Raw genomic sequence first — 24,412 nt, 5'->3', positions numbered from 1 at the left:
CAACATAATTTGAAACATTTCGTTAAGTGCCAAGAGTAGCACAGTGGCACACAAAGCAATCACCACAGCAATACCTGCACAATTTTATTTATTTAGGCACCCTATGCTCCCCAATGTTCCAAATTATATCATTTATAAACAACTTCACAAAATGCAAGGCAGTTTTCTACCAGGGAATCAGAAGCAAAAGGAGTTTCAACGATGCCTAACTATGCCTCACTACCAAACAGAATGTACATATTATATAAAGCTAGCGTAACACACAAGTAACAGGATACAAGAAACGGCAAACAATCTACAAGAAACAGCAAACAGTCTTAGAGAAACAGAGCCAATGCCAATCAATCAAACTGAGGTTGATAGAAATAGTAGGACAATACCAAATACTGAGCTTTTTTCATAATAAAGCAAACATGAATATAGGTAATGCTGAAAACCTGCTATGCGTGTTCAGTTATTTAATCCAGGTGTAGACATCTTACCCACCTTTTAGATTATAATGACATCTTGATTTTAATGCTATGTCAACTAATTGTGAGTATGCATTTAAATAAATACCCACAATAAATAAATAATTATCACAATGAATAAGTACATTAAATATAGTTGATTCTTGCATGCTACCTCCGCATTAATTTTTCAAACAATCTGTCATTTAATTTTGGATTACTTAAACAAAAAGGTGTGGTCCCCACAAGCCAATCTGAGTAGACTACACAAACACATGTAGTTTCAACCAACATAATTATTGCATTTAAAATCGAAGCTCAAATTGAAATTATCTGTAGCAAAGCTGATAATTGGGAAGTTTGCCTACATTTATCACTGTGATGAATGCAATGAATAAAAAAAAGGAATAAAGGACTAATACTTCTACGGGCAATTTTTTATACCAACATCAAATGCTCACCTTTAGGACAGTAGCCAGGCATCTTCGGTCCTGCTCCGTAAAACTGCAGTTTTCTTAGTTCATTGTTACTCGTATAGTCAACATCATCACCCTGCAACAAAGTTATTCATCTGTAACAATTTATCATGTGACGCATGCAGTCGTATGCTTTCACCATACAGGTGTCCAGCATGAAAAGAGCACAAGAAAATTATGCATGAAAAAGGAAGCCCTTGGAATGCGTCGTAACTTTATTGTGCAATAAAAAGAAGCCCGCAGCTGTTTTCTCCACAAGACTATGTGTGGATGCAAAATGGAATATTTTGTCTCTTAAACAATGGCACATGTCACAACTCAAGAGAGCCGTGCAACGTGAAAAAAAAGCTCAATGCTTCACTGACGAACTTTAATTGTAGCGTCAGACATTTGAACAGTCGCAGATGCAATAAAAATGAATATTAGTGCACAGTGCGAGTTCCATAGAAGTGTATTAATTTAAATGGCTTTGCCTCTTCTTAAAAACAAGAAAGGTCACTCGTGCTGAGCTTGGCTCATGAATTTAGGTCATGCATGAAAATATCAACGTTGCAAATACTACAATAATGTGCAATTTGTGGCAAGGATGGAGCTGCACCCCTGTTATTACAAACCAGTAAAATATTGCTATAAATGAGCCCTAGATTTTTACACTTCATTGAATCACAGTGCCACAGTTATGAATGACAGGCTTCATGGGTAAATACTTGTTGCCCTATAGGGTGAGTGATGTCAAGTCCTTTAGTAAACACGCATGCAATTTAGGGCAAGGGCTTGCAAGCGAGTGCACAACCCGTCTGTAAGGAATAAAAAGAAAAATGAATCATATGACTAAACTTAATGAAAAAAATAGTTTTTTGGTTACCCACCTACTCTTTGGTTCCCCCAGACATAAGCATCACATATCATAGTAGCATATAAATAATTTTTGATCGAAGTACTGTGTTATAGTGGATAACAATCTTTCCATTCCGGGATGATCACAACAGTAAATGACAGCACGAAGCCCACCTGCCAATTATTACTCAGAACCTGGGCGTGGGGAGAGGAAGGGGTTTCAACATCCCTCTCCAGTGATCAGCAAATGCACAAAGTAGACTGAATGAGATCCTTTCTTGCAAATATTCCCATTTGCATATTAGCAGTGGCATCTGAGGCACATTTTCTTCAGATGAGACTGCTAAACATTCGTACAGTTTAGTGCTTTTTGAAAAAGGAATGCCTGCTATGGCCATACAAGCACACTGTTGCTCCAAACAAGTTCCTTTTGACAGGCATGTTATAAGTAATTATCAATGACATATACTACACTCTCAAGCTTTGTACTTTATCACCTTTTTGAGATCACTACAGTGAGAGAGAGGCGTTAAATGAGTAGTATGCCCACCTAAGCATTCGCAACTGTGTGTACACACAGACACACACTGTGTGCAAGACACTGTGTGTAAGCGGATGGAGACCACAGCCTTTCATATTTTTACAAAGCCTGCCCAGTTGCATCGAAATGTACGGACGCACTGCAGGCAACACAACATTCTCAACGTTTTATGCCTGGTGTTGCTAGTGCACTGACCAACAACTCTATGCATGCTGCTCACAACTTACGTGTAGTAAAATTTCAATTTTCTGTATTTTTCTTTTGCTAGAAAGGAAGGAACATCCACTAAAAGCTGATGTATTCAGCAGCTTGACAAGATGAATAACCCCTGAATGTGACACCAACGAATTAGCAACGAAAAATTATGTACAGCATAATGGAGAATTAAGGGACAAGCGAGAGGTACAATAAAGAAACAGCATAACAGTAACATACAAATAATATGCACCACTTTCTCATGAGCAAACAAGGAAAAAGAGAATCAAATGCAAGCATAACTTACGTTGTGCATGTGACGTGGAGGCACTTGTAGTGAAGCCTTCACATAAGCTTTCGCAATGAGGAAGCAAGAGGAAAAAGCCACCCTTTGCATTGAACATATTAGTCAGAAAGCTCATAGCTCTTTTACCATTACCGTTGTTACGTCAATACCTTTTGTGAAGGTCATTTAGCAAGGAAGCAGGCGACAACCTAGCTTCTGCTTTCAATACTTGGGGTTATGAAAAGAGGTTGCCGGCACTGGGTTCACGCTCCACGAATATGAACCAGCACCTAGGATAATGGTGCCTTAAAGTAAACTCCCTCAGTTTAAGTAGGACTGGGCAGGCATTGTAAAAATACCAGAGACCATGTTCCAGTAAAAGGCAGGGGTAAAACACACAATGGAGTCCATTCATTTGGTGACAATGAGCTGGTCATTGAAACTCACTGCGACAATGTCCACACACTCTGGCGGTTCCTTGCCATGGCGCTTGGAACGACGGGCCGATCGGTCATGGGGAGGCTTGATGGCTTGCCGCGACGGTATGCCGTGGGGCACATAGTCCCGATCTTTCTTGTCACAGTCTTCAGAGTCCTCACTCAAGTTCTGCATTCCATAATTAAGATCCCCATCACACACAACCAGGCAAAGTCAAACTTTATACTATGAGACACACTTCGCCAACTAAATCTAGTAATGTTTCTTTTATTCAGTACCAAGTAAACTGTAAAAAATGTGGGCAAAGTTCAACTGCTCATGAAGCCATCAAACAAGAGGCGAGGTGATCAGCGATTTTATTTTTTTCATTTAGACATCAAAGTAACAGCTTGTCATGAATATCGAGGCCTTTCTTCTTTAAAAAGAAAAAAATTCAATAACGGAGTTTCATGTCGCAAAAATACCTAGGGGGCTATGAGGGGTATCGTAGTAGAGGACTCCATGTTAATTTTGACCACATGGTGTTCACTAATGTGAGCTTAAAGCATGGTACACAAGCATTGTTTCGTTCCAGTTCAACCAGAACGCAGCCGCCACAGCCGGCAATTAAAACTATGACCTCAATACTTAGCAGTACAATTTGGTGGGTTAACAAAAGTTTAGAGTACACTGCAGTCTGCACAATCATGAACAACTGGTTGAAATACAACTGTTTAAAACATGCTATAGTAACTGATAAAGCTGCTTCGAACTGTATTTCATTCGATTTTTGATAATTAAAAACAAATCTGAGGTCACTCATACTTTGAACCGGAGAGAGTATATTTTAAACCGACGAGTGCCAAGCTGAAGGGACTCACAACGTCGCCAAGGTTAGCCCCACTCTGGAAGACGTCGTATGGGTAGAGGATGCGCTCATAATGTTGCCGTAGCAACGAGCCCAAAGTGCGCATGGGTGCATAGCCCATGCGTGATGCAACCTTGGTCCACTTTCGTTCTCGGCATACCTGCTCCATGCCGCCTTCGTCGTGGACAAACTGCATATTTGAGCAAATCGAAGCAAGTGTGAGCGCAGAAGAATGCTCCAAAGAAATTGTCAGGATGAACACACCCCAAGAATGCTGCCACCTGCCCCAACAATGTTATTGCAATCTGTGTTCTTGTCAGAAAAAAGTTGAATTTCTGCAGCATGTTCTCACCAGCGCATGCGTGAAGCATCTACACTGTGTCTTTATCGGTTGTTATGTACATATACTTTGTTTTTTTCCCTCAAAGTAAATCCCTGGTTTAAGACTGTTCTGTCCTTTCTGTCTTATGTGTTAAAGCATTCTGCACGAAACATGCACCCTTTAATCCCAAAAATCTGGCCCAGCTGGTTAGCTTTACTCACTGGAAGATTAAGCATCAGCCAGCTGAATGGCAAAAAAAGCTGACTGACAGTGTTAGGGCACTCTGCTACAAAGCAAGGTCAGCAGCCTTTGAAATTGAGACATGAATAGAAAGAAAACTGAAGTTTTCTTGAATGTAAGTAAATCGTCATTATTTATTTATATTATGTTATATTATGAGTATCAGGCCTCAACCTAGAGGGGGCACACACAGAGTTCATTGACAAAAACTTAAGTGAAACATACGCCACAATGGCATAGTGAACCTAACAGAACGTAACACTGCGTTATTTACAATCATATGCACCGTTACACAATTGATAAACTAACACAATAACAAAACGGTTACGATCGATTCCTCGACAGATATATAAATCCTAATAACTGTCTGGTATCATTCTGAGAAAAGATGAGCTTATGAAAATATAAGTGCTATATAAATTTACAAGTCAAAATAATTAAGAATTATGTGGACACATAAGACATTCAGAGGCTGGTTTAACATACAGTGTCTTAATAAGACCAACTTTGTCATGGTAAAGCAAATAAAAAATTTCAGTCTTCCCATATTTCATTGTGTTTCTAATTTTTTTTCAGTTCCATTCTTTGTAAAAGAAGTCCATATTTTGGACTAATAACATGAAAAGTTCGAGGTGCAAGGAAAATGGAGGTGGTACAGAAAAAAAGTCTTAAAATTTTCACAAAGAGGTGCCGGCCCCATTTACAATATAAACAGCATTTCTTTGCTTAAAGAAACCAATATCCAGTGCTTTACACAAATGCATGCACGCACACGTGTGCGAAAGGTTAAAGAAGAAATTGGGAGGAAACAGACTTTGTCAAAAGTTGACAGTGATCACATAACCAGTAATACCAGTGAATTGGGGATGGGCAATTTAAGGGGATACATAACCTTCACTGCTTCAAAGGAACAATATATTAACAGGGACACTATTCCCTACTCTCCTGAGCTTGGGAGCTCCGAGTGCGCTACAAGCGCTCCATGGCAAGGCCTGGTGACGAAGTCACATGTACAAAGTGGCTCTAATGCTTTGCCAAATGCTTTGTGTCTCATCCTCCCCCCATCCCTCTCCATTCATTTCATGTATGAGCAAGATTACTTTTAAATTATCCAACATCCCACAACAAAGAAAGCTATTACGAGGTACCTCATTTCCCCTTTTGACAAAAAACTACCCGACTCTCTCATACTTCAGTTTGCTCAATTTTAGCCTCTATTTAAGTTCCATTATTCGTGCCCATAGCTTTACAGATGGGCTTCCACAATATAGAAGGCCTGCATGTGATGCAACAGACCAGTACTTATAGCTCTGTTCATGGAAATCAGCATTTCAGGTACAGGTGCATCAGTTCACAAATTGTTTCTAGTTCAAACACACGTTGAGAGAAGCGACAACACATTCAAGACAAGACATAAAATGGCCCTAAATGGTGCAACTTTCAATACACAACAGCGTAAACAAAGGCATTGTGTACTAAAACTTTCAAACTGCCAGAATGTTGCCAAGTGAGTAACATGAGCGTGACAGATTCACAAGCACATGAAGCACCAAAACTCGGTGAATGGTAAGCGCCGAGTCATTAACTGCAACCCCACCCTCGGGACTTTAAGGTGGCTCCACCACTTGATTTAGTAATAGTAGTGGTAGTAGTAGTTAGTAGCAGTAATAGAACAGTAGTAGTAGTGAAGGTGGTGTAGCTGTAGTAGTTTGGCTCATCAAGGGGGAGAGTCGGGCAGTTATGTTAACACCCATGTCAGCTTGCCAATATTGCAGTTTTTCAAAAAATTAAGGAGTGCTTGAGAGTAATTTGATCACGGCTTCAAGCCCCTAACTCCCTAAGGGAGTAATCCTTTTGCTGAAATCACTGATTTAAGGCTGTGGAAAAGACAAGAAAACAAGTAAGAAAATGACTGCACAGGAAAAACATTTCATAACATGTTTTCAAGTCTTTTCCACTTCAAGAAGTATAACTAGCCCAGCAACTAGTAGTAACAGTCATTTCAGATTGTACACCAAATTATGAAGGCATACAATTCAAATACACACATACATGCACACACCAATGTGCAAAGCTTTGTTTCTTATCACAACCAAACAACAATTCCACAAGCAACATTACCTATTATACAGGTGCTGGTCCATGTATGTAGGGCGTAAGCTACAAATGCCACAAGCGGTGACACTCATTTCTGTTTGCATATTGCAATGCATTCTTTTTTTTTCCTCTACAGGAATGGTATACATACATTAAACTGAAGCTACATGACTAGCTCCTGTTAACAAAAAACTATGTCTAGCGCATCAGGAATATGTAATAATGAGCTATGTTTATTAGGGCTCAGTGGCTATGCAGAAAACCTGCATTCACCTAAATACTCCAGTCAAATTGACATTTACACTCACAAGAACTGTTGTTGAGACGAGGGTTTCTTTGCACAAGAACAGCTAAACGTATTATACACCAAGGAAAAAAGACAACACAATGTAGCGGATAGGGACATTATTGGGAAATTATTTGTGTTCCATTTGTTTTTCCCTTGTATCATTGGCTCATACACTACCACCCAACATTTATTACAGAGAAAAAAAAAAAACATGGTGAAATGGTCACTACAAAATACAGCCCTCAAGTACAGCTTATTTGCAGCCTTCTAACCATGCATAGGAAACATATAAGATTGCAAAAAACGTAGAAAGACATAAGGAGTGATCACTCACTCTATAAAGGTTATAGAGGTCAAGGGCCTTCTTTTCTATGTTGGGTATCTTCAGTCTTGACCCCTGCAGTAAGGAGAATGAAAGTTCAGGAATGTCCACATAGCATAGCATTGCTATATGCAGAAGAAAGTGTACAGAGTAGCAGCAACTACTCTAGCTGTTTCAGTATTTTTGCGTTCTGGCTCACTTTATAAAAACATGCTAATGAGAACTGGTGAGAAAGGCAAAGCACTTGGGACAAGGAAAAGTTGCGAGTGCCTAAAAATGCTCTACAATTTGCTACACAGACAGGGTAAACTATAATAAAAGCAGTGTTTCTTACCTGCAGATCCCAAAATTTCGCTATTTGGTCTAGAAAGTTGAGCTTTATTCTCGTAGTTGCCTGGAAAATGGGGAAAAGGCATTGAACAAATGAAACAAAAGGTACGACTTATGAAATAGCAATGTACAAGAGATTCACTGAGGTCTGTTACGTAAGCATTAATGCACGACACTGCAATCTGAATAGCTTGTCAGATATTCTCTTCAGGCACCAGTTCTATACACTGAGAACCTAAGTTTCAGATAAACAATACGAGTTATACCAAAATCTATTAACAAATTGCTTGTATGGTTAGCAACACTACAAGCATGCAGCTTCAGAACAAGGTGAGAAATTCCGATTTTTTTTCAGCAAGTTTTATTGGACATGCAAATGTAGCATCTATGACTGAATTCTATAAAGGAGCTTGAGATGTGCGATCAAAATTGACCGATTTCTCATGCAGGTAAACCAGAAAAATACCAAGCAACTTATATTTGTCATGTAAATCAGTGCTGCCAAAATCCAATTAAAGACACGACTCTACTGGAAAACATATTGATGTTGACAGCAAACACCAGAACATAAATACATGCTTTAACTATGTTTGCATAAATGATTCTGTTATTGAGGTGTTGTTTCAGCACATGCAAATACACATGCAGTACCTAACATAAATACGCTGGATACTGCAAATGCAACTTCTGACAGCAAACAGTTTGGTGAGAGTGCAAACAATTGAGCGAGCACAATACAAAAACAGCGCGTATACTAGACTCCAAATGAAATAAGAAAGGCATATAAATGTTAGATGGCAATACATATCCAGGTCCAGGCAAAGAAAATTATTCTGAGACACAGACTGTTCTAGTTTACTTGTGCGGAATATGGCTGAATCTACCACGAAGACTCACTTCTAGTTCGTTTAGACGCTGCACCCTTGGGGTGAACTTGAAGTTCTCCACATCCACTGCAAATGGTGGCTGCCAGTCCTAGAGGAAGTAGGTGTGCAGAAGCAAGCTTCAGTGGACAGCAGGGTTATTGTAAGATGCATTCAAACGCTATTCAACATTTGTGCACTAAGTTCTACGGTGTGTCACTTTTCCTATCTTTCAAGAGGAAATCATGTTATTTCAGATAAGAACCCTCGCCAATATAATTTTATCCCAGGTTAAAGGGTGATGAAATGTGGCATCTATTATTCGTTTTGGTAATGTAGTTAATGACACTACCAAGAATTTAAACAGCTGCAAATTTAACAACGCAGACTGGCGCTTAACCTTCGACAGCGTATGCGTTTATGCGTGTATTTTATGCTCGTTTGTTTTCATTGTTGTTCTTTTTTCTTCTCCAGTGCGCGGACGTCACGCACTGGTCTTTGCGAGGTAGTGGCAGGGGCGACATTAAAATATGGAATGGGGGGCTTTGCGCGAATCGTTCGACTCGGAACGCGCAACAGAACGCTTTGGAGTGGCGTCAAGAAGCGATTATGATGCGATACCAAACGCAAACAGAAAGCGATGATCTACGGTCTGCCCCCCGAAGTGCCCCACTCCGACGGGCGTCCTCGACCAATGAGAAATGAGAGAGGAGGCATCCCAGCCAGCCGACGCAGTACGCTGACGCCATTTTACAAGTCCGACATGTTGAAGAAAAAAAAAAAATGCAATCCGTGGTCATACTAGGCTGGAAGCGAAAGCTGCAACTTTTCTTGACCCGAGGGAGTTGCGTTTACTGAAAACTGAGCTACCACGTCTAATTCGAGCAAATAACAATTGCCCGCAGTGCTGAAGTTGTGGAACCAGCTTTAGCTTCAGCTAGCAAAATGAGCACTTCTTTTTTTCTGCTTGCGACGCTTGCTTCTCACAGCGGAAGGTCGACAGGGAGACCTGGTCATTCCTTTGAATAGGTGTCGGGCAATACAAAATGAGAGCCTAGAATACCGCACGTCCTGAGCCACACACCCATATAGGAAATGTACCCCCTGTCGGCTAATGTGCACACCTGGTAGCGTGCATGAAAGGAAAGGTTTACTTCCTCGGCTCGCTTTCGCGCACCAGATTTCTTTTCGTTCAACAAACGCCAATGAGCCTGCATTAAATACAGAAGCCTGGCTGAGCCGCAGAGTGTCTCTCAGCTCTACCCGTGTCACCGCGGGCAACACGCCTTCGGGGATTTAAATCCCCGCATGAAAACAAAAGACGCCATGTTCGTATTTGATAATGCGTCTCAATGGCATAGAGTTCATATTTACAGGCGTCGCAAACGGGTCTGTTTGGTAAGACAGCACAAAATGTGTTGACAGAACCATGGATCGTCAGACGAAAGTGTGGAAACATAGTAATGTTCAAGTACTAACCGGGGGTGGCCTGATTTTGCAAATCCCAGTCTGTTCCGCGATGGGTCGAATTTTCGCTATGTATGCCATGGGGTCCTTAAACTCTTCGGGCGTCGGCTCAAACACCGGTGCCTCCGGTGGAGGAACGAATTCACCGTCAGGGTTCGTCATTTTCCGGGCACGTTGTCCTTAGGAGAAAGAGAATACGCGATTATTTACTTCACTACGAGACATGTCCACGTCTGTCCATTTTCTTCTCACGCACGAGTGACTCGCGGCGGTCCGCTCCGCGAGAGAAAGTAGATCTAAAGTGTGATCATACAGATGGTAGATTCCGTGCTGTTTTTTTTTAGCAAGACACAATCAATTAACAGGCTAATAAAATGCGCATTTTTCTTATGTATAGAACGTAAAACACCGTGCAAAATGCGCAACGCGATAGAAGAACGCGGAATAACACTTGTGCGTGCGAACTCTTCGCTTTCGTGCTGCTGCAATCGGAGAACAATCGCGTCTCTAGAAACATTCTAAAGTTTTTAAGCTTACGCTGCTTTGCGTGCACAGAAGTGATAGGAAAATTACCCAAATTTACGATGTGATACAAGCCCAAGCTTTCGATCAATGTGAAGAATCCATTCGCAAGCCCACGGACTTGGTACAGGAATCGTCCACTGCCATGCCACTGCGTGTCCTACGGTCCTGGCGTTCGTGACGGTGTGCTTGTTCGCGTACTGTATTTGCGCAGCTCTGCTGGGCTTTTGTCTCACTTCACCAATCAGAATTTTTCTTATCTTACAGCGCACTTCTTCGTGTTTACCTATGTGCTAGTGGATCAACGACGTCTAGAAAGCCGTTTCTCGGGGCCTCTATTATCGCGGATGTGTCGCGGGCATCCGCGGCCGCACAGATCAATGTTACTGCGTTTCATTAGACCTTATATTGTACAACTGACAGTGCAGCGTGGATTAATTCTTTTTTTTTTTAATAAGGCTCTACTGCATTGCGCAGCTTGTAAAACATTTATAATAACTAGTTGTGCTCAATTTATTTTTAGACCTAGTGTCGTATCTCATTCCGGTACATGTTGCTCACCGATATTCAGACAGACAAAACTAGGAGACTGAACGGATGGTAAGCGGAAATCGTTGAAGGGAGCCGCCCTGACTGCCTCCGTTGCGAAATGGCGATTGTCTTGTTTGCTTTGTAACACAAGTTTCTCATTAAATTCAGATGAGAGGGTCAAAATTAAGGGAATGCTGTCAAGCCGCTGCCCCAAAACTGACTTGAAACATGAGGTGTTGGATATATTTAATGGTTCATTTTAAATATAGTAAAACACCGTGCAAATTGTTCCACCAGAGTTAAAAACTGAGCAAGCTACCACCAAAGTGCTGCGTACGAATCGCAGCAGTGCCTCGCAAACTGCCCTCCAGCGTGTGCTAGTATTCTGTGCTTCAGCGCGACTAGCAAGATGTCGGCGTCCAAGCTCCCAGGGCCGAAGGTAGGGTGGCCTCATGACCTCTTGTTTATCGGCGATGACAGTGCAGCCTATATGGTGCAGCTGAGGTGCAGCCCCACATAATGTGTGCCTAGTCCAGAAGCCTGTCTCCAGTGTGCTAGCACTTTGCAATTGACTGCCTGGGCTGGGACCAAAAGATTTAATGGGGAAAAGTTTTCGGAGCACGTCTCGGCGAGCGCATTGGGAGCGCCGTCGGCTATTCCTGCTTCATAGCACCTGTTATTTGCCTTTTAATTGTTTAATTGTCGGTTCCAACGTTCCGAGAAAAAGGACTAGAAGCGTTCCAACATATGTCGCGGCCCTGGTTGGATGGCTGTGGCTGCTAAAGATAAAACGATTTACCCACGTGGATGTCGCATTACGTTAACCCTTGCGTTACAGTTCTTCGTCGCCCTTGCCAGGTGCCGTCTGCGCATGCGGGAAAGGGATAAGCGCGCTTATCAATGTACCAGCGTGCGATGCCCCTAATGGAAGCAGTGGTTACCTGTTGCAGAGGGTGTTGTAACAGTGGCTTTGATGGCGTGTGCATGAAGCGATGACGCAGCCGCACATACAGCGAACGCGAGGGGGCGATGCCAGTGACGTCTTTGAGGATTGCGTTGCTGTGTGCGGGAAGCTCGCTCTAACTTCGCAAATTAGAAATCGTTTGAGAAAAGCGCTGGATCATCTCACGTCTGGAAAACGTTGAGGAGTGCGGTTTTTCACGCTGAGTTTTCGATCTTGTTTGAGAATAAATAACGCACTCCGATCGATGCATGTTGTGCAACACGTTCAGATTTTATTTACTCATTGTCGCGGAGGAAGAAGAAAAGCTATTTTGTCAGGAACCATTGTTCCTTTATTCCATAATTGTGTTCTGGCACGGATGAAGGAATGTAGTCGGGAATGTGAGGCCGGCGCTGTCCCCATGGAAGAAGGGAAGAATAAAAGCATGACGTAACGCAGCCCGTCTTTGCTAGAGAGAGAAGTGGTTCGTTGGGAGCTAGAAAGGAAACGTTGGCGCTATCTTGCACAGCCCTTGAGCGAGCGCGGCCCGGCGCCAATTTTCCGTGAAGCAGCATCCCCTCCCCACATGCGTTGCTGCGTCCCTTTCTCACTTCACTCACCGTCCGTAAGCCGTTCCCTTCGCTTGTTCTCGCTTAAAAAGTCGGCTCGCCGCGTGTAGTCTGTAGATCGGCTCAGCGCCGCACCAACTATATTTCGAGTGGTTGGGGGGGGGGGGGGGGCAAGTCTCTCTCTCTCTCTCTCTCTCTCTCTCTCTATATATATATATATATATATATATATATATATATATATATATATATATATATATATATATATATATATATTGGAAAGCGATCTTTGCAGTACGTGCCACCTGGGATCGCTCTGCCGCCGCTACTCTGCCCGCATTGAAAAATTTGTGCGTAATTTCCCCTTTGACTTCTGCAGCAGATGTTCGTTTTTCGTGTGCTTTACCACAAAGCCCGACACGGAAGGCTCCTTCCAAAGGGAGCGGAGCGAGCCGGCGCGCAGCGCGAGTGGGAGGGAGGTCAGGTAGATGCCGCTTTAGCGGCCAAAGGCCAGTAAACGATGACACGTTGATTTGTTGGAAAATGTTCATTGGAGGTTATGCGGAAGTTCATGTTCACGACTGGGCGGAGAATGCATAGTCGGAGCGGGCCCAGGTGGCACGTATACTGTAAAGTTCGCCTCCCTTGCGGTTTACCCGATTGCCATTGCAATAAAGAAGACTGAAAAATGCGTCAGTGAAAGTTATCTTTGTCGTCGACAGATCTGGTTTTCAATCGTACATTATGAACCATTACAGCCTAGTGTTGCCAACATTTTAGGAAGCGTGTCACTGAAGTGATACATAAAAGTCGCTAAAACTCTCGCTATAACTGGGGAGTAGATTTTATGAATGTAGGTGTTTTGAAACACTCTAATATAAGCTAGCGTGAAGTACCTGGACGGTGTCCTGTTGGTCTAATGTTTGTGCAGCTGAAGGAAAACAGTGGATTTACCAACAAGGTATCAAGGGCTTTAGCTTTAGTAATGTATTTACTATAGGATAGGCGAATATCGAAGTTTCGAATATATACAATTGGTGTGTAATAATTAAGTGTAATTAATTGTAATGGTTTTATTCGTATTCGGAAATGAACTATTTGGTATTTTCGAATATCAAAGCTAAGCGAATGTTTCGCAACAACCGACTGTTCAAATCGGGTTACCGTTCTCCACCTAATGAACAAAGTATCACAAATTATAATCATCCCAAGTAGGACAGCGACAAGGTTTTTGACGCCATGCAGAAACCAGATCGGTAATACAAACTTTGTTTTTGTGGTGGAAGTCTTGCGCTGGTTAACACTCCTTGGGTTAGATCTTGTATAGATACATAAATACCTAAGACTACATGGACGTGGGAACTTAGAAACGAGCTGTTTCTAAGGCTCAGGCGTGCGTCGCTTGCTCAGGCGCACATTTCGTTGCCGCGCCGAACGCTGCGTTGCTCGACGCTCACCGCGTCCGATCGGGGCGCGTAGTCGCTGCGCCGTAGCCCATCGACACTCCTTGGCGGGTCGACGGGAACGCTGTCGCGTTCCACTCTTGAAGGCGAAGCTTAAGCGTCCTCCAATTTTTTTGCTGCGGTCTTTCCTGCTGCGTTAGCACATTCTTTATCTGCACGGCAAGCGCTGGGTGTGTAAAAGCATTCTTTTCTATGCATCGCGTTTCCTGCACAACGATTAGAACTCCAGGCTTCTTCAGATTGGGAACATTGGTTGTATTCTTGCCCTTCGGCGCCCTTTTGCGGAGCGAAATGTTCAAACAATGACGGCTGCATTCGTCACAGAGCATTATTATTATTATTATTATTTCTTCGGTGAAACATTCCGACTGCTTTTCTGGTTGATGCACAGGAATCCTGTGCAACCCACCAGGCAGGTGCTTCTTCCGGGCTTCTCATCCTCGTGTGTTCCGAAATACTTTAATGAAAATATGTGAGTGCTTCCCGAACGGAACAAGCAGGCTAGTGTTTTGTGTCTCTTGTGCAACCGAAACGCTGAGCAGACGATCATGAACTCTACATGATTTGTGATTGGAAGCGTGCAAGCTTTATGGGCATGCACGACTCTCACGCGTCCCCTGATGTTTTTCCCGCATAGCTCCCGTCTTCTGTAATCCAGCTTCTCCGCGTGGCTTGACGGCGGCGGTTGGTCTGCTTAAAGCCAATTTGGTTGCAGGGTAGTAGGAGAGATGGCGCGAGTGTTGCGCTGCTAACGCCACCTAATGGCGGGGTTACTTGGGATCAAAAAGGAGATGGCTGTTGCTCTGGCGCGGGATCGGCAGCGGCGCGGACGTTCCGCGCGTACACCGATACATGCTTCTGCGAGACCGTATCGCGAGGCCTACGCCGGAATAGACGAATATAATCGTTCGCGTGACCGTACACGCGAGCGACCAGGCTTTGGTGTCCAGCATGGGGGCGAACATATTCGCTCGCTATCCGGTCTCGGTGAGTCATACTTCCTAGATTTGTCGCGCGCCCATCGGTATGTTTTGTGTGTTGTGAGTCTGCCAGCAGGAATTAGTGTATAAAGGTGCAATAAATGCCCTTGTGATTGTCTGCACTACTGTGTTGCTGTTCCTTTGTCCCAACAGAACGGGCGACACCCCCACAACTTAGACGGCGTTATTGCTGTATCCTAACAGCCTGTGTTATTTATTTTTGGCAAATTATAATAATTTAAATTGTGTTTTGAGAGCGTATTAGCTTATAAATACAGATAGTTTTGCACAACATATTTGAATGTCGCGCGCTAGGCACACTGCTCGATCGCAGCGCCCCTCTGGTGGCCTCATCGCAGAAGCGACCTCGTTTCTCCCATTGTTTTGCTGTACAGACATCACATTGCCAAATTACAGTACACCATAGCATCGGGCTGCTGTGCTGTGAGAACGGCGTTAGAAACCAATCGTCGGACCAACATAGATCACTGGATAAATAAATGAAAAACTTTATTTCGGCAAAATTGTTATAAGAGTAGGATCGGTTGCCCAGACATCTTCAGCCCCTTTAAGGACTGATTTTGTCCTGGCGTTGAAGCTCCGTGAGGTAGCGTCTTGCGTCCTCCAAAACGCTCAGTACGACCCTCTTGTGGATGTGAGGGTCCAAGCTGGTCACCGCAGCCTCCCACACTGCAAAGATTTTGAGTCCCTCCGGACCTGGTTCCTCGGGGCATTCGTATAATGAATGTGGAATATCTGCTTTTGGATGAGAGCAAAGCTGGCATGTAAGAGATCACTGGATAGGTGGCACTGAGTATATGCCGCTCATCATGAACCTCTTTGACGCCAACTTGGGTAACTTGGTACGTACCGCTCTTCAATGACAAAAAAAAAAGAAATAATTAACCGACCGTTACGATACTCCCTGATGCAAAATTTGAGCGCAGCTCTATAAGTGTTTTCATTTCACGATATATTGGTTGGCGCGGGCAATCTGTCTCATGCGGCACGTTGTAAACGGAGCGAACTTTGGCGAGACTGCCTCGCCAAACTGGAGATCGCGAGAGGCAGCGCGTGGGTTACGCGCGGGCGCGATTCACAGCAGCCGCCGCAGACAGACCCCCCAGATGATGCGCGCTACTCTGGCGCCATCGCGTAGCCATCGTTTCCGCACTACGCTTTCGCCATACCCTCATCCGCTTTCCGTCTCATGGTTCCACTGCACCCTCCTCCTCCGCTTTTCTCCTGGCGTCTTTCGTCCCTCGCTGCGCTCCGCGTTCGCTCTTTCATCTTTCGCTGTGCTCATTCGCTGTTTCGCCTAAAGCCCCTCAATCTCCCAAAGTAGCGCCATTCACTTCCCTCCTCCTCCGCTCGGCGCGGCCTCGACGGTGGCGCCGCCGGTGGTGGGCCTGCCGTAGCAGACGACGGCTAACACGCTACGGGAGGAAATCCGCCGAAAAGTTCGTTCGAGCCCTGCGGAGCAGTTTTTTCAATCGAGATCTTTCTTCGTCAGTCGGTAACTGGCCTTTAGAATTTCGTGTTGGAATTGCGGAAGAAATAGAGAAAAGGACCATTATTCCAGGCGTATTTAAGGCGTAAAGCGCGCGGCGTTGAGAGTTCGTGTTGCTGAAACACGACGCAAGCATGCGGTGTACTCAAACACGCGCGTAATTACTAAAGTTTCAGGTGTTGACAGCGTGAAAGTACGTGTACGTGGTTTCGTAGGTTCATTTATGTACCTGCAGGATACTTTTGTTCGGCCGGCGCGTGAGAGATTGCTGACCGCTCACAGCCGGAATGGCCGTGTGCGGTCAGCAATGTCTGGCAACAGGGCCGTTTTTTTCATTGCGGGGTGCTTTGGTAATCGTGACGATATATTGTTTTTTTTTACAAGTACTGCTCCAGGAGGGCACATGTAATGGCTAACGGAGGCCTCTGAAGAGCACGTAACATTACAATAATGCAGGCGTCGCAGGGAGTGTTCGCATACAAAATTGGCTGTCCGCAATCTTATACCCCCTTGGCATGCACAGGCTTCGGCGAGCCCCATCCAGCCCTGGTTCTAGCTTTGGTGTTCCCGTTGCCGCTTTGGTGCCCTGGAGGCGCCGTCAATAATACGAAATAATGACAAGGTGTTACAACTAGTAAATAAAATTTATTGAAGAAATACAATCGCGCCGAGGCGCCAACTTCTAAAGCAGCGCTAGCGCGCCCGCGCGAGTATTATGAAACGCCAGCGAGGAATTTACCGGCCCACGCACGACTCTACGATCAACGTGCACGTTAAACATCCCCAGGCGAGCTAGATAAAGTTATCCGGAGCCATCCACTATGACCTGCATCCTAGCTTTAGTCGCTTCGGAACGTTAAAAACGTTAATCACCACAAACCAAATCAATACATGCGGGCGTACATTCGAAGCTAAAAGACTGCATCGTAAGTCATATTGAGCCTTGCAAAAGCGTCAAAAATGTGCCAACTTCTGGTGGAGCTCAAAACACACCCTGAATAAATTCGCTTTTATGTCACAGGCCAGCTGCAGATGCGTGCATTTCACCGCAAGACGAAACTACATGAAACAATGAGAGCACATTCGAAAAAAAAAAAGTCAAACAACGCGCTGAAAACCACGCAGAGCATGAACACACACTTTTTCGAAGCGGAAGGCGTGAACTAGGCTCGAAATGAGAGGTTGTGAGTAGACGTGGCCCTTACTTCACTACGCCGCGCGTTCTTTGCCACTTCCTCGAAGTCAGCCCGCCCGATCCTGCGAATCCACACTTCTTTTTGCGTTGCGCCCGCCGGACGGCAAAGCAAAAAGCTTTTTGCCCTCGCTGTGTCTGTTGCGGCAACCGAAGGCGTAGCAGCATGGCATCGCAATTAAGTTCTCGGCCCTACACATTCTATTACGCTAACGCACTCCGTCAGTCCGCCGGCCGTACTTTCGTCGCGCAGGCCCAACAATGGAGGTCGGCGCGCGCTGGAACGATAAAAATATACAAAAGCGCGGCGCCTGCTTCCACGTGACACAGATTGGCCAATGGGGGAGCGGAGGAGGCTGGGGCGACAGGAAGCGTGGAGGAGGACGCGCCAGGGTGAGCGGGGTGGCGGAAAGATCTAAGAATGGCGCTACTTTTGAAAAATTGAGGGGTTTTAGTTTCGCCGACGCATGCCGCAGGAACGGGCGCCTAAGAGCTGCGTTCTAAGATAATTTGAAATTTATCCGATGCTGGGCAGAATCAAACCGTGTGATATACATTCAATCTTGTTATAGTCATGCTCGCGCGGACGGAGAGAGAGTTTACTCCCTCTCTCGCTTCTTTCTTTTTTTTTTTACGGATAGAAATGTATAAATTGAATTCGGTGTGCTTGCAATCGCACTCTTGATCAAGGCCGTACCCCTGCCGAAACGTCAGTAAAGTTCTGTTATTGTGTCCTAGGTGCTTCTTCGAACTATTCCTGTACCGGATTCTGTGATTCTATGCTTCACTGTGTGTGTATATATATATATATATATATATATATATATATATATATATATATATATATATATGTGTGTGTGTGTGTGTGTGTGTGTGTGTGTGTGTGTGTGTGTGTGTGTGTGTGTGTGTGTGTGTGTGTGTGTGTGTAAATCAAAAAAAAATCGTCGACGAGTCAACAGTTTCTGCATGCTGTTGACTCGTCGACGACATTTTTGTTTTACAGCGAAGTTGTGTATGGCTATGGGTTCTGAAAATTATTGCGTCCGTCTGTCGAGTCGCATTGAGAAATTTTCCCCTACGAATATATAGTAGTCTACGTATTCTCGTTTTCCTCTTACGTAGTCATCGCCCTATCGACGTTATCAGCAGTTGCTCTTTGGACTTGCTATGGGCAGGATGCGCGTAGTTCGCTCAACAAATTCTGCACCGAACAATTGAGCCAATTCCGCGTTCGTTCGCACTTGCCGCCTTAAACAAGCGTTCGCTGCGCCTGCACTTCGCCGACATAACGCACGACGCCGTGCTTCGAGACATTCCTATCCTCTGCCTGTCGGAGACCTGTATGGACGTGCATGCTCCTACAAGTGGACGGATGCACCGGAATAATGTGCAACAAGAGCGTTGACTCGCGAGCCGGTGGCGTTGCGATTAACGCAAAGAATGGCTATGTGGGCGTCTTGCCCTACGCGTTACCCATGGCAGAGCAGGCCGAGTGTGCAAACGTGTGTGCCGTGGAGACGGAAGATGGTACCGTCGTCGCGACAGTCGGCGGCAGGCGGCGGCAGCAGCTCGCGCAGGCTAGTGTTCCTGTATATGCTCCCGCAGGGAGCAGAGTTGCGCATAACTTTTCCGGCGCCGCTCGCACCGCTATTGGCCGAGCGCGAAAAATCCGCGCCGCTGCGAAGCCAACTTTACGGGCGCATCGCCGACTCATGCGAACTCGTCGTTTCCGTCAGTACCATCGCCATTGCAATCAGTGGACCGTCGATCGTGCGTTCAGAGGAGCAGCTAGAAGCTCTTGCATCTTGAATCTTTTTCTACTTGCAGATTTGCTGCTACTAAATAGTAAGTACTACTAAATAGTAATGGTAAATAAAAGTAAGCTTTGCTTAAAATGTGCGCATGTCAACATTTGAAATGCGCTTAAATCTGTGTCTGCACCGCATGTATCGAAAACGTGCAGCTGTTGTGAACGATGGTTAGTGATAAATGGCGCTCTGTTAACGGTCACTGACATAACTGCAGGCACGATAGCTCTCTTGGCGACGGTCATTAATAGGCTGGTTTCGGGAGCCAAAATGCGCTAAGTGTCCACCTTACGTGTGTGAAGTTTTAAACACTCTTTAAAACATTTCTTGCTTTCTGACCATGATAAGACAACTTCATATGCATGCTGAAAGTCATTGCACCGCTTTTTGTGGCAACGTACTGCGCGTTTGCGAGCGAACTTTGGAGCTGTTCGAGCCACGGGAGTATTTTATTTTGGGGAATCGAAAGCGGTCCTACCACCTATTTGTACGTTCGTGTGTGTGTTTGTATATGCGTGTTTACATAGGTACATACAAAGTTTTGGTTGGTTGGAAGCCCACCCCCTCCGGCTGCACGAATGACTCGTTCGAGCGTAGCCTGTATTAAGTGCCCTTTGCTAAGCGCCTGCGAACAATTGGCGCTTGTAGCTCGCGACCAGTAGAGAAAAAGGCGGAATACCGCGCGGCATTTAACTCCTGCGCGCGCGAGGAGTGGCTTCGCTGCAGAGCTGGATCACGGCGGTGGACCTATGCGCAACTCTGCTCCCTGCGGGAGCATATACAGGAACACTAGTTGCTGCCGAAGTACAACGCCCCCTACCTCCTTTCCGCCCCCGCCCCCCTCCCCCCTTTGCTTGAGCGCGATGGAAGCCGGCGCCGCGCTTCCTCCCCGCTTTCCTCCCTTGTGCAAGCGACATTGAGCCGCGGTTGTCGGCTCACCCTTGCACGCTTTCGCTCGCACATACAGCACACCACGGGCGGCGACGGTGTCATCGCCCTTGAAATTTATACGTAACGTCACGGCGACGATGACGGCAGAAATGAGTCTGGAGTGTCCATACAATTGCTATTGGAATAACCCCCTCTTAGAAATCTGGCTTTCGCGCATCTGCGGTAGCGGCGGCGCCGTTGCATTAGCCTCTCTATACAACGCTCAATAAAGCCTTCCGTGGCACTTTGTGCGGACATTCAATAAACACAAACTCGTGTTTCGACTCTTTGTGCATTCACATAAAGCTTCGCTGTATGTAGATTCCAACTCGCGTTGGATCTGCTGCATTTTTTTTCACTTCTTTTCAGTTTGTTGTTCTTCCAGTCTGACCAGAGTCCTCATAGGAGTGGGCTGCGGTTCCCACATCTCAAAAATTATCGCGAGTCAGCTAGCGTGCTCAGTGGCACAGACTACGTAGCATGCGAAGGGTCAAGCTACGGGGGTGCGCAGGGCAATCCAATAGAAGCAAGAGAAGAGTCGGAGAAAAAAAAGACGCGATAGCAGACGCTTCCATTGTAACTTCGCTCTGTGGCATTTTGTGGTTCCTGGATATATCTCTACAGTTTTATTTTTCATTTGATTGCCGTGTACTTACTCTTCCCGTTTGGCGCGAACTGCGGGAGCACGCGACCGTCAATACAACGTTGTCTGAGGCCTTGAAACAAAGAGCCGCCCCCTAAGTGGATGCTTCTATTGGTGTAATTACCGGACCCACCTGAGGTCCAAGCTACGGGGAAACATCAGTTTCATGATTTTCCTTCCTTGCTTCTTCGTGTCGCATTGTAACGTCAAGGGTCTCTTATATACCGTATAGACTTGTGTAAAGACTGCACCAGTGTAAGGGCCGCATCCCCACCTTGGCAGGCCAATATAGTGGGAAAAAATTTCCACCGGAAAAGCAATCACGTTCGATGCTCCTATGCCGAGCGCGCATTGGTGAATTTTCGCGCGCTGCGTACTTCCCCGTGTCGCTACTAGATGGCCAGAACCAGTGTGCGCACAAAATTCGGGATGTGCACAAGTCGCCGGCTGCGCCGCCACCATTTTGACCAAATGGTTCCGTCCCGTGGAAGAGTCGTACCTCGTCAAAACTGTGAAAGAAAGTGCGGCCCTTACACGAGTTTGTACGGTATCAATAAATTAACTTTTTTTGTGTGTTCATCATTCAAGGTTTGTCGACTCGTATTTTTCACGTCGAAGTTTGAGAACGCCGCTTCAAGAAGCAAGCTCAGGTCGAGAACCTGTGAACGAGCAGAAAAAAAATTCATTTTTAGTAATGTTAGAATGGCGACCTGCCTCGCTAACTTGCGCGCAATTGTGTGTGCGTGCGTGTGTGTGTGCGTGTGTGTGTGTGTGTGTGTGTGTGTGTGTGTGTGTGTGTGTGTGTGTGTGTGTGTGTGTGTGTGTGTGTGTGTGTGTGTGTGTGTGTGTGTGTGTGTGTGTGTGTGTGTGTGTGTGTGTGTGTGTGTGTGTGTGTGTTTCCAGTGTTACCACAGCAGCTGATTTATCAGTAGGTCTACTGATCTCTTCAATTTTTAGTGATTCAGTCACAGTGCATCAGAATGTGCTGACTTTTAGCATGTTGCAGGAGAACATTTCGCAAAATTCTCGGCTTCTATTGCTTTCTGCGAAATGTACTTTTTCAATGTGTCGCTGCTTAAGTTCGATCATATATTATACATCATACGAGCAACAAACTACACTGGCCTTCTTTTTTTCTTTCCTTTTAGACTTAAGCATAGTCCAAAACATAATGAACACTTCACACTTCAAGTAACATATGCCATCTGAGGCACTTCCAAAGCTGGTTAGACTGTTGAAACAAGGCGTCTTTTTAATAGTTATGGTATTTGAAATTTCCAGTGCTGAAGATGCCAGAGTGGTCTTCACCAACTCTCAAGCAGCGGTACGCAACTACATGAAGGGCAGGATCTCCATCAAAGCGATAAACATACTGAAACGTGGCGACACTCCTCCCCCCTACACCTGCATCATGTGGGTTGCGGGACACGAGGTACTCGAGGAGAATGAAGCGGCACACACCGCGGCCCGCGCAAGCGTCAACCGGGCCTCCCCGCACGAGATTCTAGACATGTCCCACCCACCCAAATCAACGGAGGAAACGGAAACAATACCGCTAACCTACCAAATACTACTGCAGCACTATCGGCTTGGACTCAGGGTATACCCTCCGCCTTATCCAAAACTAACGAGAAACGAAGGCACCGACTACAGGCGACTCCAGAGCAATACCTTTACCCACGGAAGCTTACTGCATCATTTCCACCCGACGCTATACAGCTACACCTGTCCGCACTGCAACGTGCCAGACACCCTGGCGCACCTCCTACTGCAATGCAAGAACACCCGAGCAAGCATCACAGCGACACAACTAGTAGCAACAGACGCAGACCCAAACCTCGTCGCTGAAACGTAGGAGGCTGCGATCTCCAAGCCGGACCTGGTCGACCAGCGTGAACTCGTCGCCCGGGCCCGGAGGGCGATCCAAGCCAGATGGTTCCTGGAATGAGGGACCCTCCCACCTCGACTGACAAGTCACTGCTTCAAATAAAGGTTCATTCTCTCTCTCTCCGTGTGGTTTTTCAAAGCACGCGCCACGCCAAGGTGATTGCAGATGGCACACTGTAGAACTAATGATAAGCACTAGAGCTGTGCCGGCAAAAACTCCCCTTAAACTTGGGAACTGAATGCTGGTAAGCGCACTTAGACATAACAGAAGATATACACTGGACAAGCGCTAATTCGCAACAAATTTTGTTAACCTACATCCCCTTGAACTACCTATTTTGCCAGGATAAAATATAATTACTGATTTCTTCTAATTTCTCTGCAAAATTTGCTGTTTTTTATTACCTGTAGCAGCACTGCATTGAGCCATGCCATGTCATTTGCACACGGCGCACTACGCACCTACGATTATCCCATGAAGGAGTGCGTGAATGCGCAGTCACTCAAGATTTATTATTATTATTATTATTATTATTATTATTATTATTATTATTATTGCACCAACGTGAAAGAGTCCGAGCCTTCCGCATGCTACAATTGTTGCAGTGTCTTGATTAAGCTCATAATAAATACGTAAGCCAAAGCGTGTAGTCCTCAACCCTGGGCATATTGGGGGCGATCCCCACGACGGGAAAAGATGGCGCCACCGTCGGCGTGACGTAGCATGAGGAATCACATGGACACCGCGGCCGCGTCGGCCGCTTTGGAAGCGCCGAAGCGAACTGAAAACGAAAGTTTGAAGTCCCACCTGTGCTGCGGTTCTGATTAAGTGGTGAGGTTTCCCCGCCTTGGGTGTCTGCTTGACAGCATTTGAAAGCACTACAATAGGTACTGCATGGCTGCTTTTGGAGGCGTGCAGCATGGCAGGCTACTGCTCAGTGCCGCCGTGCCGGACGTACACAACGGAGCCTGGTGTCAGCCTTATTCACACGTAGCAGCAGGACAAAAAGCTGCGTGAAGCTTGGCTCGCGAAACTTAACCGGCAAGCAGCCATCGGCTACAATTCGGGTAGGCAGCAAGCACAGACACGAGGAAGATTTCTGCTGCGACGTCGGGTCTGCGATGTTCGGTGAGTAGCAAGAAACGCTAGATTCTGGCAATCACTGAAATGTGAAGGGAGCGGGAACAAGCACATTAAAAAAAGGCATGGTACATGGTCATGTTTGTGTTATGAATTACTGTAGTGGATTACGAAAAAGAAGCAGTGGGAAATCACACGCTGAGAAGACAGATAAACATACAGTGCGACGCAACTTGAGAAATAATATTGAAACGTCCAAGAATTTAGAAGAAAAAAAAAAGAGATGGAGTCGTCGCGACGGCACATCGCAGTCGCCGTAGGCGTCGAAGTTTCTATAACGAAATTATTTTTGAA

General features: G+C 45.4%; 1 protein-coding gene and 1 long non-coding RNA gene across 4 annotated transcripts in view; one reads left to right on the top strand and one right to left on the bottom strand.

Moving 5' to 3' along the window:
• The window catches only part of LOC126521346 (lysine-specific demethylase 5A-like), a 69,084-nt gene extending 56,404 nt beyond the window's left edge, over positions 1 to 12,680 (bottom strand). The window contains exons 1-8 of one of the 3 annotated variants that reach the window (XM_050170023.3): positions 11,994 to 12,680; positions 10,012 to 10,178; positions 8,567 to 8,644; positions 7,674 to 7,733; positions 7,352 to 7,414; positions 4,083 to 4,259; positions 3,232 to 3,390; positions 911 to 1,001 (exon numbers count right to left, since the gene is read on the bottom strand). In XM_050170023.3, coding sequence (XP_050025980.1) covers positions 911 to 1,001; positions 3,232 to 3,390; positions 4,083 to 4,259; positions 7,352 to 7,414; positions 7,674 to 7,733; positions 8,567 to 8,644; positions 10,012 to 10,161 — 778 coding nt within the window. In that variant the 5' untranslated portion in view covers positions 10,162 to 10,178; positions 11,994 to 12,680. Of the gene's footprint in view, positions 1 to 910; positions 1,002 to 3,231; positions 3,391 to 4,082; positions 4,260 to 7,351; positions 7,415 to 7,673; positions 7,734 to 8,566; positions 8,645 to 10,011; positions 10,264 to 10,572; positions 10,672 to 11,993 lie in introns of those variants that run through there. The other 2 variants (XM_050170024.3, XM_050170026.2) reach the window with 2 other exon arrangements.
• Positions 10,812 to 23,098, top strand: LOC126521358 (uncharacterized). Its single transcript, XR_008610358.1, has 2 exons — positions 10,812 to 11,491; positions 22,372 to 23,098. It is a non-coding gene; the product is annotated as an uncharacterized lncRNA (long non-coding RNA).
• Positions 23,099 to 24,412: the final 1,314 nt, after the last annotated feature.

This window comes from Dermacentor andersoni, chromosome 6, assembly GCF_023375885.2.
Source record: "Dermacentor andersoni chromosome 6, qqDerAnde1_hic_scaffold, whole genome shotgun sequence".
Taxonomy (NCBI): Eukaryota; Metazoa; Arthropoda; class Arachnida; order Ixodida; family Ixodidae; genus Dermacentor; species Dermacentor andersoni.
Note: the sequence above shows the minus strand (reverse complement) of the source record. Positions and strands in the feature narration are given on the sequence as shown.